Source organism: Rana temporaria, chromosome 7 (genome assembly GCF_905171775.1).
Source record: "Rana temporaria chromosome 7, aRanTem1.1, whole genome shotgun sequence".
Classification (NCBI taxonomy): Eukaryota; Metazoa; Chordata; class Amphibia; order Anura; family Ranidae; genus Rana; species Rana temporaria.
In genome coordinates this window covers 195,471,198-195,486,456 of record NC_053495.1, presented here as the reverse complement: position 1 = coordinate 195,486,456, position 15,259 = coordinate 195,471,198, and the positions used below count along the sequence as shown (strand labels likewise).

The 15,259-nt window shown below is 42.3% G+C and overlaps 1 protein-coding gene across 4 annotated transcripts in view; it reads left to right on the top strand.

The window, feature by feature from the left end:
- The window catches only part of MIER1 (MIER1 transcriptional regulator), a 53,280-nt gene extending 41,892 nt beyond the window's left edge, over positions 1-11,388 (top strand). For 2 of the 4 annotated variants that reach the window (XM_040360751.1, XM_040360749.1), the window contains 6 exons: positions 2,153-2,304; positions 3,434-3,515; positions 3,712-3,806; positions 7,008-7,135; positions 9,040-9,179; positions 10,453-11,388. In XM_040360751.1, coding sequence (XP_040216685.1) covers positions 2,153-2,304; positions 3,434-3,515; positions 3,712-3,806; positions 7,008-7,135; positions 9,040-9,179; positions 10,453-10,757 — 902 coding nt within the window. In that variant the 3' untranslated portion in view covers positions 10,758-11,388. Of the gene's footprint in view, positions 1-2,152; positions 2,305-3,433; positions 3,516-3,711; positions 3,807-7,007; positions 7,136-9,039; positions 9,180-10,442 lie in introns of all 4 variants that reach the window. The other 2 variants (XM_040360750.1, XM_040360752.1) reach the window with 2 other exon arrangements.
- Positions 11,389-15,259: the final 3,871 nt, after the last annotated feature.

The following is a 15,259-nucleotide window of genomic DNA, read 5'->3' as shown; positions in this document are numbered from 1 at the left end:
AGCCTGATGCATCCTCCTGCTCCACAGATGCAAGGGTACCTCAATCCAATGGGTGCAGTTTGCTCGCATACAGCAGGGTAAGTCTCACTGTCCAGGCTGTCCGGTGACGTCAAGAATTTTGATCGATCAAAAGAAATAAAAGATTAATCAAGGAATTAATCTTTACTTTCCCCAGCCCTAAAATTTATAGTATTAAAAAGTTGAATAAAATACAATTTTTATATATATATATATATATATATATATATATATATATATATATATATATATATATATATATATATATAATGTGTGTATATGTGTGTGTGTGTGTGTATGTATGTATATATATATATATATATATATATATATATATATATTTATTATTATTATTATTATTATTATTATTATTATTATTATTATATATATATATTTTTTTTTTATATGTAATTTTTTGTTTTCAGACAAGTACATCCTGCATTTTCAGTTTCAGCATCAAAATTTCCTTTCGATGCCCCTCTAATTAAAACTATACTATATATAATAAACCATCCATACTATTAAAATACAACATAAAAAAAAAATGCAAATAGTACACAATTTTTTTTTTCTAGCATTACCCCAAATAATTGACATAATACTAACCTACTAGAAAAACTACATCATACGCCAGATCAAATCTTAACATTCAGCCCTTTACAGAATGCAGTCCCGGCCAGGGTGCGCTTGCAAATGGTGGCTGCATGACACAACACAACATAATTGTGGCCACCCTTAAAATGTTTGCAGGGGCTTCAGAGAAAACAAAAAAGTAAACTGGGAAAAAAGTGATTTATGTCTGTTTTTAATATATGGGTTTTGAAAGGCAAGGTATTGGGGTCTGCCTGCTCCCTGAACTGTCTACATTTAGTTACATTGACACATAGCTCCCAAATACTGTCCCCTGGGAGGCAAAATTCAAGGAGTGTGTGGATATAAGGCACTAAATCCTTTTGGTATTTTTAATCCATTATCAAGGAGCTTGCCTGATTCATGGGATAAAGTGCTTTTGGCTAAGGCAGCTCACGTGTTCCAGGGGGCCCCTTGGAACACCCATGGAAGAATTTAAAATGTCTAGGCTCCCAAAAACACATTTATTAGTTCCTCTTCAGCATGGCTTTAACGCATAAGTTCACTTTAAAAAAAAAAAAAAAAAAAGAATACTAAAAAAATAAAAATAGTTTTGGTATTTGCAAGTCGGATTAGAATGCATTTGCTTTGTTTTAAAGTGTTGTAAATTAAAAACTAGTGTTAATAAAAAATATTTGCAAGTAAAAAAAATGTGCATTTCTTTATTTTGGAGCCTGTTAAAGGGGTTGTAAAGGTTTGTTTTTTATTTTCTAAATAGGTTTCTTTAAGCTAGTGCATTGTTGGTTCACTTTTTCTTCGATTTCCCTTCTAAATGTTATTTTTTCTTTGTCTGAATTTCTCGCTTCCTGTTCCTCCTCAGTAAGCTTGCCCCCATCATCCGAGCCGTTCTGGCTGGGGGTTAGCCAGCGTGCTCCCCCCCTTCCTTGGGACCACATCCCTGCGGGGAGACGCTGTGAAATCTCCTAGTGTTGACTTTACAACACTATGCAAGTCACTACAACACTTACAACACTATGAGTCTTGGATTAAAGTTCCACTCCCCAAAAAAAAACACAAAATCCAAATATCAGACTTTTAGAACACAAGGGGTCTGGTATGGGGCTCCAGCGGGGGACTATTCTTGGCGGTGATGGCCTTTTGGCTGGTCCTGTGAATATATACTGTTCTTATGCCTTGTTTCTAATGTATATGGCATTTTGTTTGTGATCCTTATTTTCTGATAAAAAAAATCTTAAAAAATTAAATAAAAAGTTCCTCCCCCACCCTTCTGTGCAGGAAACTAATCTAGAAGCAGAATTAAAACTTTAAAAAAACGTGAAAAAAAAATCGACAAATACCCAATTCGATTAAATGTTTTTTTTTTTGGAGTTCAATTTTAAATAACAGTTCAAGTTGGGAACCCACACTACCAACTGTTAACACAGGCCAAAACTTACAGAACAAGTATACAAAGTGCTGCAAAGGCGCGCATCAAATGCTTAGATGTCCTTTTATTGTACTGAACAGAATTCATCGAAATTTGATTAATTGTTTTATGATACAGTGTATGAAAACGATGACCAGTTACTGTGGAATCCGGATTATGTTGGAGAGGAAAGAGTGATCGACTTTCTGATAGAGGCATCGAAGAGAACTGGAGAGGAAAAGGGACTGGATGCCATTCCTGAAGGGGCACACATAAAGGACAATGAACAGGTGCTGGAGAAGCAATAATAGTGCATCTACCATGCATGATGTGTTGTATAATGCTCTTTCCTGCTGCTTTCACATTTTATGCTTCAAGGGAAATACTTTTCCTATATGTTTTACATTTTGAATTGCTCCCTGTGTTCATTATTTTGCTTGAGCTTCCTTGTTGGGAGAACTGTAATGACTGAATCGGGTTAGACGCAGAAATCTGCGTCTGTTTTAAACTTGTAAACCAAGTGCCAGAAAGCCTGGTCGGCAAGTGGTTAGTTGAACAACCTGAGGTTAGAAGCTGATTAGTTTCTTTGCAAAAGTGAGCCTGATTTTGCGCTCTCCAGCTTTAGTAAATAAACCCCAAAGTATCCACTCACTCTATCTGTGTAAGAGAAGTGTTGCCCCCCCCTAGAACAGGAAGTGTGTCCAACAGAACACTCCCCCCTCTGCTCATAACATAGTAGAGAATGGTTCTTCTTCTTGTGGCTGATAACAATGCTTGAGATAACACTGTAGAGTCCGGAGGACAGCACCAGATCTACAGGTTGTGTTTTTTTTTTTTTTGTTTTCATTCAAACAATTGTAAAACCTCTCTTAATGGTATATGTAACAGAAACCAAAAGAGAGCAAGTAAGGGCAGTTGATTGTTAGGATTTATATGGCTTAAAGGGGTTATAAAGTCAGAAGTTGTATCTTAATGCATTCTGTGTGCAGCAGGCCCCCACTCAGCCCCCCTAACACTTATAGGAGCCCCACCTCTGTCCAGCGATGTCCACGAGTGTCTCGGCTGTCTGGGAGACTCACTCCTGATTGGCTGAGACACAGCAACGGCGCCAACCAAACAGGAGAGGGGGGGCTGAACCGCAGCTCTGTGTCTAAATTGACACACAGAGCTGCAGCTTGGCTTGGGTGCCCCCATAGAAAGCTGCTTGCTGTTGGGGGCACTCAACAGGAGGGAGGGGCCAGGAGCACCGAAGTGGGACCCAAAAAGAGGAGGATTTGGGCTGCTCTGTGCAAATCCACTACACAGAGGAGGTCAGTATAACATGTATGTTATTTAAAAAAAAAAAAAAAAAAGAAAACGAGACTTTCAATCACTTTTAATTTATATAACTCAATGTTGACTCTGTTTGTTGCCCTCTAGGCCCTGTATGAGCTGGTGAAATGTAACTTTGATACAGAAGAAGCACTGAGAAGATTAAGGTTTAATGTGAAAGCAGCACGTGGTAAGCACCCATTTTTGAAAACCAGAACAATAAAAGTATTTTTGTGTCCTTCACTAGAAGTAATGATAGTTTACTGTGTGCATGTCTTTCTTCCAGTATCATAACACTATATAATATTTTCTGTTGTGTTAAAATTCTGCAGTTCCAGGTAAAAAAAAGAAGAAAGATGTAATGTTTTTTTCTATACTTCCCTCAGAAGAGCTCTCTGTTTGGACAGAGGAGGAGTGTCGGAATTTTGAGCAAGGACTTAAAGCATATGGAAAAGATTTCCACCTGATTCAGGCAAATAAGGTAAACGGCAATAACTAATTGTATTGGTCATTACATGATTGCACTGTCGTTTGCGCTCACGGCCGAACATTCGTTCGGACGGTTTTTCGTATAGTGTATGGGTGTGATGTGGAAAGTAACAAAACAACGCAGGCAGTGAATTTCCAAACGAGCAAGAGGCTTTATTAACACGGCTGCAGCTGGGAGAAAGTTCATTATTTGCGTGAAGAAAGAAGGAACACAGGCATTTTTATTAACAAAGTTTCACTACAGAATTGCATGAGGTACAATATAATTGGTTGCTAAGATCTACGTCATTGTAACTAACCATAAATTGACATCTGTCATACAACCAGATAAATCTATTCATTACCACAATACCTCTATGGTTATTACATTTTTCTAAACTGTTATATTTCTTTAGTTGTACCCAGGTAAAACCCTTGTCTATAAACATTATGACACCCAACGTGTTTATCATTTAAATCAAACTCTTCTTGTTTTGGTAAGACTTCTCCAACCCAAGGACATTAACATTATTTACAACCTGGGAAAATGAACTTTCGTTCACCCTACCGTGATGCTTTAAAAATACTTATAAGTGTGTAACCATACAGTTCTATATATGTATGCATTTATTGGTTACATAGATAGATTGATATATATGCCATGCTAGAGGTTTTAAACCTACAAAAATGCAAAACAAAGGCATAATGATCTAGTATGCATCACATATTTGCTCATTATGAAATACTTACCTTAGAACAAAGCCCTGCAGCTGCACCCGCACACCACTGACACGGCCGACATGTTTCCCGGAGTTACTTCTGGGTTTGCGGGCTCCGGCGCTGTGATTGGCTGAAGCCTTGATGAAGTCACTCCTGTGGGGGAGCCGGCGGTCACGCCACAGGCCCTGAAGAAATTGCATGGGTGGCCGTTTCTTCAGAGCGCATGCGCTGATGACGTATACGGGCTTGGTATAGAGTAAATGGCTCTTAAACGGTGCACGTTTAGGAGATATTTACAGCTTACCTATAGGTACAAACACAAGGGGAGTTTACTTCCTCTTTAACTGTTTTATTTACTATTGTCCAACAGATAGAGGGGGGATATATAGGTAGGTATATAGAGATATGTGTGTGTGTGTGTGTGTGTGTGTGTGTGTGTGTGTGTATATATATATATATATATATATATATATATATATATATTAGAGGGGGATATATAATCTTATCTATCTATCTATCCCCCTATATATATATATATATATATTATATATTATATATATGTGTATATGTATGTATGTATATATAATCTCATGTAGTGTTTTTCCTATTCAAGTATATTTCAAAGTATATACAGGCAGACCCTTACCTTATGGACCGGTCAACTTAATGTACACAGTTTTCCCATGCTATATAAGCAGACCGTGCAAGGTTTGGTTTTGTTTTATTTTTCGTCAAGGTTGTTTTTCTTGATAGTGGTCAAGAGTTCAACTTTTAAATGTAGATTGTCTATATTATGAAATAGTATAGTATACATTTCTAGAGACTAATAATTATTGCTGAATATTGAATTAATAACAATGGGCTGGATTCAAGAAGCAATTGCGCCTGTGTAACCATAGTTACACAGGCGCAATTGCTTACTTGCCCCGGCGTAACGAATGCTCCTGATTCAGGAACCTCGTTACGCCGACTGCAGCCTAAGATATGACTAGCATAAGGCTCTTATGCCCGCATATCTTAGGCTGCATTCTTGCGATGGCCGCTAGGTGGCGTTCCCGTTGTGCTCAGCGTATAGTATGCAAATTGCATACTAACGCAGATTCACAACGTTGCGCGAGCCCTGCGTACGCAGTTTACGTTGTTTCCGTACGGCGTCTTTCGCGTAAGGCTGCCCCTGCTATTAGCAGGGGCAGCCAATGTTGCGTATACCCGTCGTTCCCGCGTCGCGAAATTTCAAATTTATGTAGTTTGCGTAAGTGATTCGTGAATGGCGCTGGACGCCATTCACGTTCACTTTGAAGCAAATGACGTCCTTGCGGCGTCATTTGCCGCAATGCGCGTCGGGAAAGTTTCCCGACGGAGCATGCGCTCTACGATCGGCGCGGGAACGCACCTAATTTAAATGATTCCCGCCCCCTACGGGATCATTTAAATTGCACGGGCATTTTGCCGGCGCGCCCACGCAATTTACGGAGCTACTGCTCCGTGAATCAAGGTCAGCGCAGTAATTTTGCGGGGGCGCAGGGCAAAAACGTTGCCCTGCGCCTCCGTAAAAAATGCGCAATTGTACTTGAATCTAGCCCAATGATGATAATGATGCCACAATAATAATATGAATAATACTTATATTATCAATAATATGAAATGCATGTGTTCATATGGAATCCTACTACAGGTGCCACATCAGTGGTGATGGCCCAAAGTGATTTTATTTTATTTTTTATTAGATATTCTATAGAATAAATGAGCCACATTCCTTTACACATTCCTCCTTCAACAGGGCTTCAGTATGTAACTTGCCAATGCCTGGGCTGTTTATAGAGCTCAGATCAACTATTGGCCTCTGTGGGTAGTGCATCATGCAAGGAGCAGCCCCACCGAAGTGATTCAGTCATAAATGACACACATTAGCATTGGATATTGATATGATTCTAGCGCGTCTTATGTATGGACAGGTGACGTTGAAGAATTTTTTTTTTTTTTTTTCTCCTGTTTGCGGAAAAGTGACAAAATCTCTCACTAGCCCAACCCCTGACTCACTTATAAACGCCTTTTCCTGGCACTCCTTTCTTCTGTGGTAGCCACTGCAAAATACTTGGCATATCTGGGTATGGGATGGGGCATGTGACTTTCTCCCTTGATGCAGTTCTTGAGCCTAGCGGACAATTGCAGGAACTAAAAACTGATTTGTTTTTCCCTCTGAGGAGATTGTAATCTACTACCCCACAGCCAAGAACAGTAGGGTTAATTCTAGTAGAAGCCAATGAATCTACAAATACTCTATGATGGGTAGGAAATGCTTGCAAAAGCGGAGAGAGAAGGGGGCAGGGTTCCTTCTCAGAATCGCACATAAACATACCCTGGCATTGTACAATATAACCGCTATACTACTGTCTCTTATTCCTAAAAGAGATCATTGTGTGATGCTGCATGTAGCCTTGCGTACCTGATTTGGCGAATGCTGCCTTATCTCTACCCCTAATGCTCATCATAGGTAAGAACACGGTCTGTCGGAGAGTGCGTGGCTTTTTATTATATGTGGAAGAAGTCCGAGCGATACGACTTCTTCGCCCAGCAAACAAGATTCGGCAAAAAGAAGTACAACCTTCACCCCGGTGTCACGTGAGTACTTTGTATAGAGAGAAAAGAATGAGGCTGTGGTGGGTAGGTTTTTGATATGATGAGTCGTACAAAATTACAGTGTGCAGGACATCACTAAATGTCTTTCTGTACAGATGACAAAGGCACCTTTACAAAGTAACTGCATTTAATATCATTATTAGAATTTTTAAAGATTATGTTTATCAGTGGTTGAAGTGCATCTCTACTGTGAAAACTGTGCCCACAAAGGCAAGCAGAGGAAAAAGAAAAATGTACTGAATAAATAAGTGTACGGTCCCTTTCAAACGGGTGCCTCCGTGGAATGGATTACGCTTGCCCAGCAGGGGGGATTTCTCCGCTGATCCCAGCTGAGCAGGTGGATGACCGGTCCTGTCCACTCCGTTGTGAAGAGCGGACAAGGACCTAGTCCCACTCTCCTCTATGGGGAAATCGTGAGGAAACGGACTGCCTGTCTGTTTCCATCTGACTCGACCCGCCAGATGGATGGAAAATAGGACCACCCTCCATCTGGATTTTGTGGGCAGGATCAGATCAGATAGACCTATCCAACTGACACCCACCACTCCATAGGGGAGACTGTGAGGTCCGATCATGTCCGCATGAAAAACTGACAGGCGGACTTGTTTGGACAGCCCTTGTGAAAGGGCCCTTATAGTAAAGTCCAAGCCACAACACAATTTACGTACAAAGAGAAAGGCCTAAGGAAATGCTTTACGCAACATTAGCATCTTTATCACAAAATCAAACACATATCTTCTATAGACTTCAAATCCCCTAATGTAAAATTTTTCAGTGAGTTCATGTAAAAGGCAAATGCAAACATTGTCATCCAACGCAAATCACTCATGCCTGGGTACATTGATCAAGCGGAAAGGGGTATCCGTACCTATGGCACAGTATGGCAGCAGAAAACTGTTAAGAGTCCCCAACACTGCATAGGGGACCAGGATGTAACATCAGATAGATATATATATATATATATATATATATATATATATATATATATATATATATATATATATATATATATATAGTATTTGCTGGCGTATAAGACTACCTTTTACACTTAAAAAAACTGGCCAAAAAGCAGGTGTCGTCTTATACGCCGGGTCAGCTGCTCGGGTGTCTGTTGGATGTGCAGTAATACTGTATGTAGCTTCGGCTACATACAGTATATACCGCTTAGCCAATCCTGGTGAGCAATGTATTCAAATGAATACAGAGCCTGCTCGGATTGGAGTAACAACCTCTGCCAATCCGAGCAGGCTACATACAGTAGCCTGCTCGGATTGGCTTTGAGAGTCAGAGAGGTGTGGGGTGATGTTGCAGCCTCTGGCAATCCAAGCAGGCTTTGTATTCATTAATAGAATACATTGCTCGCCGTGATTGGCTCCAGCTCCAGCAAGAATGAAGAAGGATATGGATCCAGAAGGAAGAAATATGAAGCGTCAGAAGCTTTAGAAGGGGGGTTGTCTTATACGGTGAGTACAGGCAAAAAATCTTAAAAAAAACTGTAGAATTAGGGGGTCGCCTTATACGCCCGGTCGCCTTATACACAGGCAAATACGGTAATCTCTATAGATATGACTATGTATTGGTCGGCAAGTGGTCAAGACCGACTCTTCACTCGAATATTAACCACTTGCCGACGTCAATACGTATATACACGTTGTGGTTTGCAAGTGATTTATCAGGATTATAGCCGAACGAGGCAAATCTTTACATCTTGAATTCTGTTTGGTTTTAACATACATGTGATTAGATCCAGGCAGACAAAGAGAATGTTTTTCCCTGGTGCTCATGTGTAAAGTTGTACAGTTTGTATATTGACCAGCTGTCTCCCAGGTGGTTTGGTTGCATTGAACTATGGAAGGTATAAAATATTGAGGTGCCTTCTTTTCTAGGGATTATATGGATCGCCTTCTGGATGAAAGCGAGAGTGCTGCTTCCAGTCAGGCCCCGTCGCCCCCTCCCACTAATTCTAACAGCAGCACCAGCCAGTCTGAGAAGGAAGACAGTGCGGCCAGCAACACTAACCAGAATGGTAAGACAGACTTAAAGTGGACTGTTGTTTTTATATATGTATATACCGTATTTATCTGTGTATAACACGCACCTTTTCCCCCTGAGAATCGAGTGCTGATTATGTGGGCATGTTATACGCCGATTGGGCCGGATTCAGATACGAGATACGACGGCGTATCTCCGGATACGCCGTCGTATCTCTGAGTGCAGGCCGTCGTATCTATGCGACTGATTCAGAGAATCAGTTACGCATAGATTTCCCTAAGATCCGACCGGTGTCTTACACCGTCGTATCTTAGGCTGCATATTTACGCTGGCCGCTAGGTGGCGCTTCCGTATAGTTACGCGGAGAATATGCTAATTACGGTAGGTATTTATGCCGATTCAGAAACATACGTCCGGCCGGCGCATTTTTTTACGTCGTTTACGTTGGGCTTTTTTCGGCGTAAAGTTACCCCTGCTATATGAGGCGTAGCTAATGTTAAGTATGGACGTTGTTCCCGCTTCGAGTTTTGAAAATCTTACGTCGTTTGCGCGAGTCGTTCGCGAATAGGGCTGTACGTAAGTTACGTTCACGTCTAAAGCAATGACGACTTGCGGCGTAATTTCGAGCATGCACACTGGGATTTTTTCACGAACGGCGCATGTGCCGTTCGTAAAATACGTCAAATACGCGGGGTCAAAGTTAATATACATAAAACGCCCACATCATCCCCATTTGATTTAGGCGGGCTTACGCCGGACCAAATACGTTACGCCGCCGTAACTAAGGGCGCAAGTTCTTTCTGAATACGGAACTTGCGCCCAAATTTATGGCGGCGTAACGTATCTGAAATACGTTACGCCGGCACATAGATAGAACATTCTATCTGAATCTAGCCCATTATCTTAATTTGGGAAGGGGGCGAGCGCCATCAGATTACACGGAGTGGGGATCTCCCGTTTACTCGCCGGCTTCTGTACTACGAAGGCTCACCTCCTGGACTGGCTCTTATTATAGACTTCACGTGTCCCGGCATTGGGCCAGTGTTCTGTCTATCATAGGAGCCGGTCCAGTAGGCGGGACTTAGTATTTTAGAGGCCAGTGAGTAAACGGGAGATCCCTGCTCTGTGTATTCGGGCATCTCTAATCTCCGTGCAATGGTGGGGCTGCATGGATGGGCGCTGGTGGGACTGCATGGATGGGCGCTGGTGGGGCTGCAAGTATTACCTTTTGCATAGATGACCGCACTCTCCCTGACAAAGCCTTCTTCTGCTTTACTTTCCAATTCATTTCTCTCTGGTCTTTTTAGGGGTGTCTTCAAATGGTCCATCAGACATGCCAAGCTGCAGAGATGACGCTGTACCAGGATCCTTGCATTTAAATGGTCCCAGCACCGCCGAACCTCCTTCAAATGAGACCGACACCAACGGATACAACCGGGACAGCCTTGCCAGCGACCCTAAATTCAGCCTGGCAAACAACTCCAGGAGCGACCGAGAGTCAGAGGACGGCAGCGAACGATCTGTGAAAAGACGGCGATACGACAGCCCTGGTAAAGACAGCCCCAGATCGTCGGACATTTCTCAGGAAATCTTCTCGCAAGGAGAGGTCTAAGAAAAATGTTCTTTTTCCATGGTGACATTTTTGAAACAGTTTTGTTTCTCTGGGCCGTGAAATTTCAGGGTTATAATGCTTATTTAACAGGTTTCTCAATACCGTTTCTCGGGACAGTAGAGAACATTTCACAACGACGTTTTTGGAATGAGAATTTTTTTTTTCTTTTAAAGAAAAAATGAACGTCGTGGAAGGACACCTAGAATGTATCCAATATACAGTATAGCAAAAAGGGTTGTCGGAAATAACTTATTTTTCTGCATTATTGGAAAAAAGGGGGGGCTTTACTTTTTCCCTTCCTATCAAGGTTTGTTTTTTCCAAAACATGTTGGATCTGAAATTGCTAAGGAAAGCAGGGCCCTCAGGGGCGGCACCGTTTTTTATAGGTAGAAGAGTAAACCAAATAAGGTTTGTGTATATATATTATTGACATCAATGATGTCTTTTTTTTCTATTCCTATCTGGGCTGAAAAAGATACGTGGTGTATTTTTCCAGATTTCTTAGTAGCCTTTCGAGAGATTTTTACAGTTTTGAATGAACTGTCCTTTCTTAAACAAAGCTTGTATAATTTTCTTAACTTGTACAGTTGGTAAACTTTTATTATAAGAAATTAATATTCTGAAAATTGTATGTCCACTTTTATCTTTTTTTTTTCTTCTCGCAAGAAAAACTGCATTGTTTTATTCATCGTTTACTGGTAATATTGTTAAATTTATATTCATTAGAATGCTCATCTCTTCAGCTGTGTTTTTTTTTTTTTTTTTTTTTTTTTTTTTTTTAACACTCTTCAGAGAGTATCTTCAATGTGCGCTGTCATCCGAAAATATGAGTTGCCTTTTATTTAAAGCGGAGGTTCACCCAAAAAACAAGTATATAACATTACATTCAGTATACCTCAAACATGTACAGTATGCCGTTTTTTTTTGGGGGGGTGTACATACGGTATAAGGGCTCTTTCACACGGAGCGGATCTGTATTGATCCGCTCCGTTAGCCCGTTTGGCTCAGCGGGGATTCCTCCGAAAATCCCCGCTGAGCTGTCGGCGGACAGGGCGGTCCCCGCACACAGTGCAGAGACCGCCCTGTCTACTCCTCCGCTCTCCCCTATGGGGAATCGGATGAATACGGACCGTGTGTCCGTATTCATCCGTTCCGCCGGACGGAAGAAAAATAGGGTTTTCTTCCGTCCGCAAAAGCGGATCTTTGCGGACGCGGATGGTTGCGGACGTTAGCGGATGCATCATCCGCTAACGTCTGCAATCCCATAGGGAACCATTACAAGTCCGTAAACGGACTTGTAATAAACGGACCGCTTGTCCGTACATGTGAAAGGGCCCTTATCGGTATTTTCCTTCCGGGTACTCGCTCCCGCGGGAGTGGGCGTCCCTGTGCAGTGCCGCAATGTCATCTGGGACTTCGCCCATATGATTGACGTGCCTGAGAAAAACTCCCCCCGGCGGATAAGGCGCGTCTCGACTTTCCGAAAGTAGCTGAACCGCGAGTTGGCTCTATATAACGCCTGCGCACCGACTAGGAGCCGTGTAGAGCTGACTGTGCAGGCGCCGTATAGAGCCGACTCGCGGTTCGGCTACTTTCGGAAAGTCGTGACGCGCCTTATCCGCCGGGGGGAGTTTTTCTCAGGCACGTCAATCATATGGGCGAAGTCCCAGATGACATTGCGGCACTGTACAGGAACGCCCACTCCCGCGGGAGCGAGTACCCGGAAGGAAAATACCGATAATACCGTATGTACACCCCCCCAACAAAAAAAAAACGGCATACTGTACATGTTTGAGGTATACTGAATGTATTGTTTTTTAGGTGAACCTCCGCTTTAAGGCGGGGGGGGGGGGGTGTCAGGGGAGGGACAGTGTTTTGCGCTTTTGCACAGCTGATGGGTTGCTTGCAACAGGATTTTATATTCTGAAGTTGTTAGCAGCACATGATCAGAAGGAAGATGGCAGAGGTGTTGACGCTGTACAGAAAAACTTGGAGTATATGTTTAGGCAAAGCATTTTTTTTTTTTTTTTGGATTAGGGAAGTGGTAAAACCCTTGTCAGGTTTTTTTTTTTTTTTTTTAACACATCAATCCCTGCCCTCCAAGGTGCTTTCCATTCAAGGTCCCTATCTCACATGCACATACCTACTGGGGCTAGTATAGACAGGAGCCAATTAAACCTACCATCAAGTTTTTGGAGTGTGGGAGGAAGCTGGAGTTTCTGGAGGAAACCCATACAAGCACAGGGAGAACATGCATACTCAATGCAGATTATGGTCTGGCTAGGATTTAACGCGAGGACCCAGGTGCTGCAAGGCAGAAGTGCTAACCACTAGGCCACTGTGCTGCCGCCTGTGTCCTATTACGATTTCCTTTCTAGTACAGTGGAACCTTGGTTTACGAGTAAAGTGGTTAACGAGCGTTTTGAAACGCAAGCAATTTTTTTTTTTATTATTATTATTCTGGCTAATGGGGTGTGAAGTACCGCATTTGGCCAGACATGCGAGGGCGCCGGTGACACTCGGACGTTTCGAGCCGTTCGGAAATACTCAAACACTCTATTTCCGAGTCTTTCCAAGATCAGCCGAGCTGTCCCCAAGTATTTCAGAGGCTCTCCGGTGCGCCCCCCACCTCTGGCCACATGTGGTATTGCATTCCATTGAAGTCAATGCGGAAATAATTATCTTTGTTTCCATTGACTTCTATGGGGAAAGTCGATTTGATATGCGAGTGCTTTGGATTACAAGCATTCTCCTGGAAAGAATTATGCTCAGGATCCAAGGTTCCACTGTATATCTAAATCAAAACAAAAAGGTAGCTTAAGGCCCCTTTCATGTGGGCGGACCAATCCTGTCGGGTTTTTCAGGTGGTCCCGATCAGGCTACCCATTGCCTTTTATGAAGCAGCGGATGGCAACGCCTATGTGTCCGTTGACACCTGCCGAAATCCGATCTGATCTGCTAAAAACAGATGGGGGCATACGTCCCCCATTTATTGATCAGATTGGATGGCAGTTGGGTGTAAACGAACAGGCGGTCTGTTTACATCCAACCACCCGTAGAGTAGAGTGGACTGTGTCCGCTCTGCATAAGCCAGCCATCCGCCTGCTCAGTGGACAGATCCTCCCCTTTTTTTTTTTTAACAGATATAACAAAACTCATTTAATGGTATATATAACAGGCCAAGAGACCAAATAAGAGTAATATATTTTTGGGGTGTACATACATTTTCACTTCCTGACCTAAAGGTGTAAAAATGTCTACAATGTGAAGAGAATTTTCCTCAAAGACAAGTCCCTCCATTGATGATTTAACCTCCTCTTTTGTTCTGGTGATGAAACCTGCCAGGGGTTCTAACTCTTCGCTACTCGAATTAATTAAAAGTGTTGGCTACAGAGTTGATTTTACGGTGAAGTTTTAAATCGGTTCACCTTGTATTCTAGGATTCAGCTTGTGAATATGTGTGGCTGATCTTAGATAGTGGATTCGATATTTGAATAATGATGATGGTGGTATGTGACTTTTTTTTTTTTTACGTAATGCCCTTCACCCCACACCTCCACCCTGCACTGATTAGTAGGGTTTGTCCGAAGACAGATGCTTGAAAGGGTCACAACTAATATTTTCATAAAAGGATAAGTGCACCAAAAAACAAAATTCTTCTTTTTTTTCTCCACTTTGTCTAACTATGAAGAACTTGGACTTAAAGCGGGAGTTCACCCATAAAACAATGTTTCCCCTTAGATGGATGCTCGTTTTGTCTAGGGGAATCGGCTAGTTGTTTTAAAATATGAGCCGTACTTACCGTTTTCGAGATGCATCTTCTTCCGTCGCTTCCGGGTATGGGTCTTCGGGAGCGGGCGTTCCTTCTTGATTGACAGTCTTCCGACGGTCGCATCCATCGCGTCACTAGTAGCCGAAAGAAGCTGAACGTCGGTGCGGCTCTATACTGCGCCTGCGCACCGACGTTCGGCTTCTTTCGGAAAATCGTGACGCGATGGATGCGACCGTCGGAAGCCTCTCGGAAGACTGTCAATCAAAATAGGAACGCCCAGTCCCGCAGCCCATACCCGGAAGTGGCGGAGAAGATGCATCTCGTAAACGGTAAGTACGGCTCATATTTTAAAACAACTAGCCGATTCCCCTAGACAAAACGAGCATCCATCTAAGGGGAAAAAGTGTTCTGTACTGGTGAACCCCCGCTTTAAGCTATAATAGAGCTATATTCCATATAACAGAAAATTACTGTATTTATCGGCGTATAGCACGCACCCTAACTTTGAGAGGGAAGTTTCAGGGAAAAAAAATTCCACTCCCCCCTGCGTGTAACATGCAGGCACAGTTTACCCTCTATTTTCAGGGTGAAAAAAGTGAGTGTTATACGCCAATAAATACAGTAAATAGGAACATCCAAGGGGAGCAGAAAACACCAAGACACAACATCAGTTGGGAAAGGGGCTAGGAACTGTCTTATTGCTAGAACACTGAAGAGATTGACATGGTCC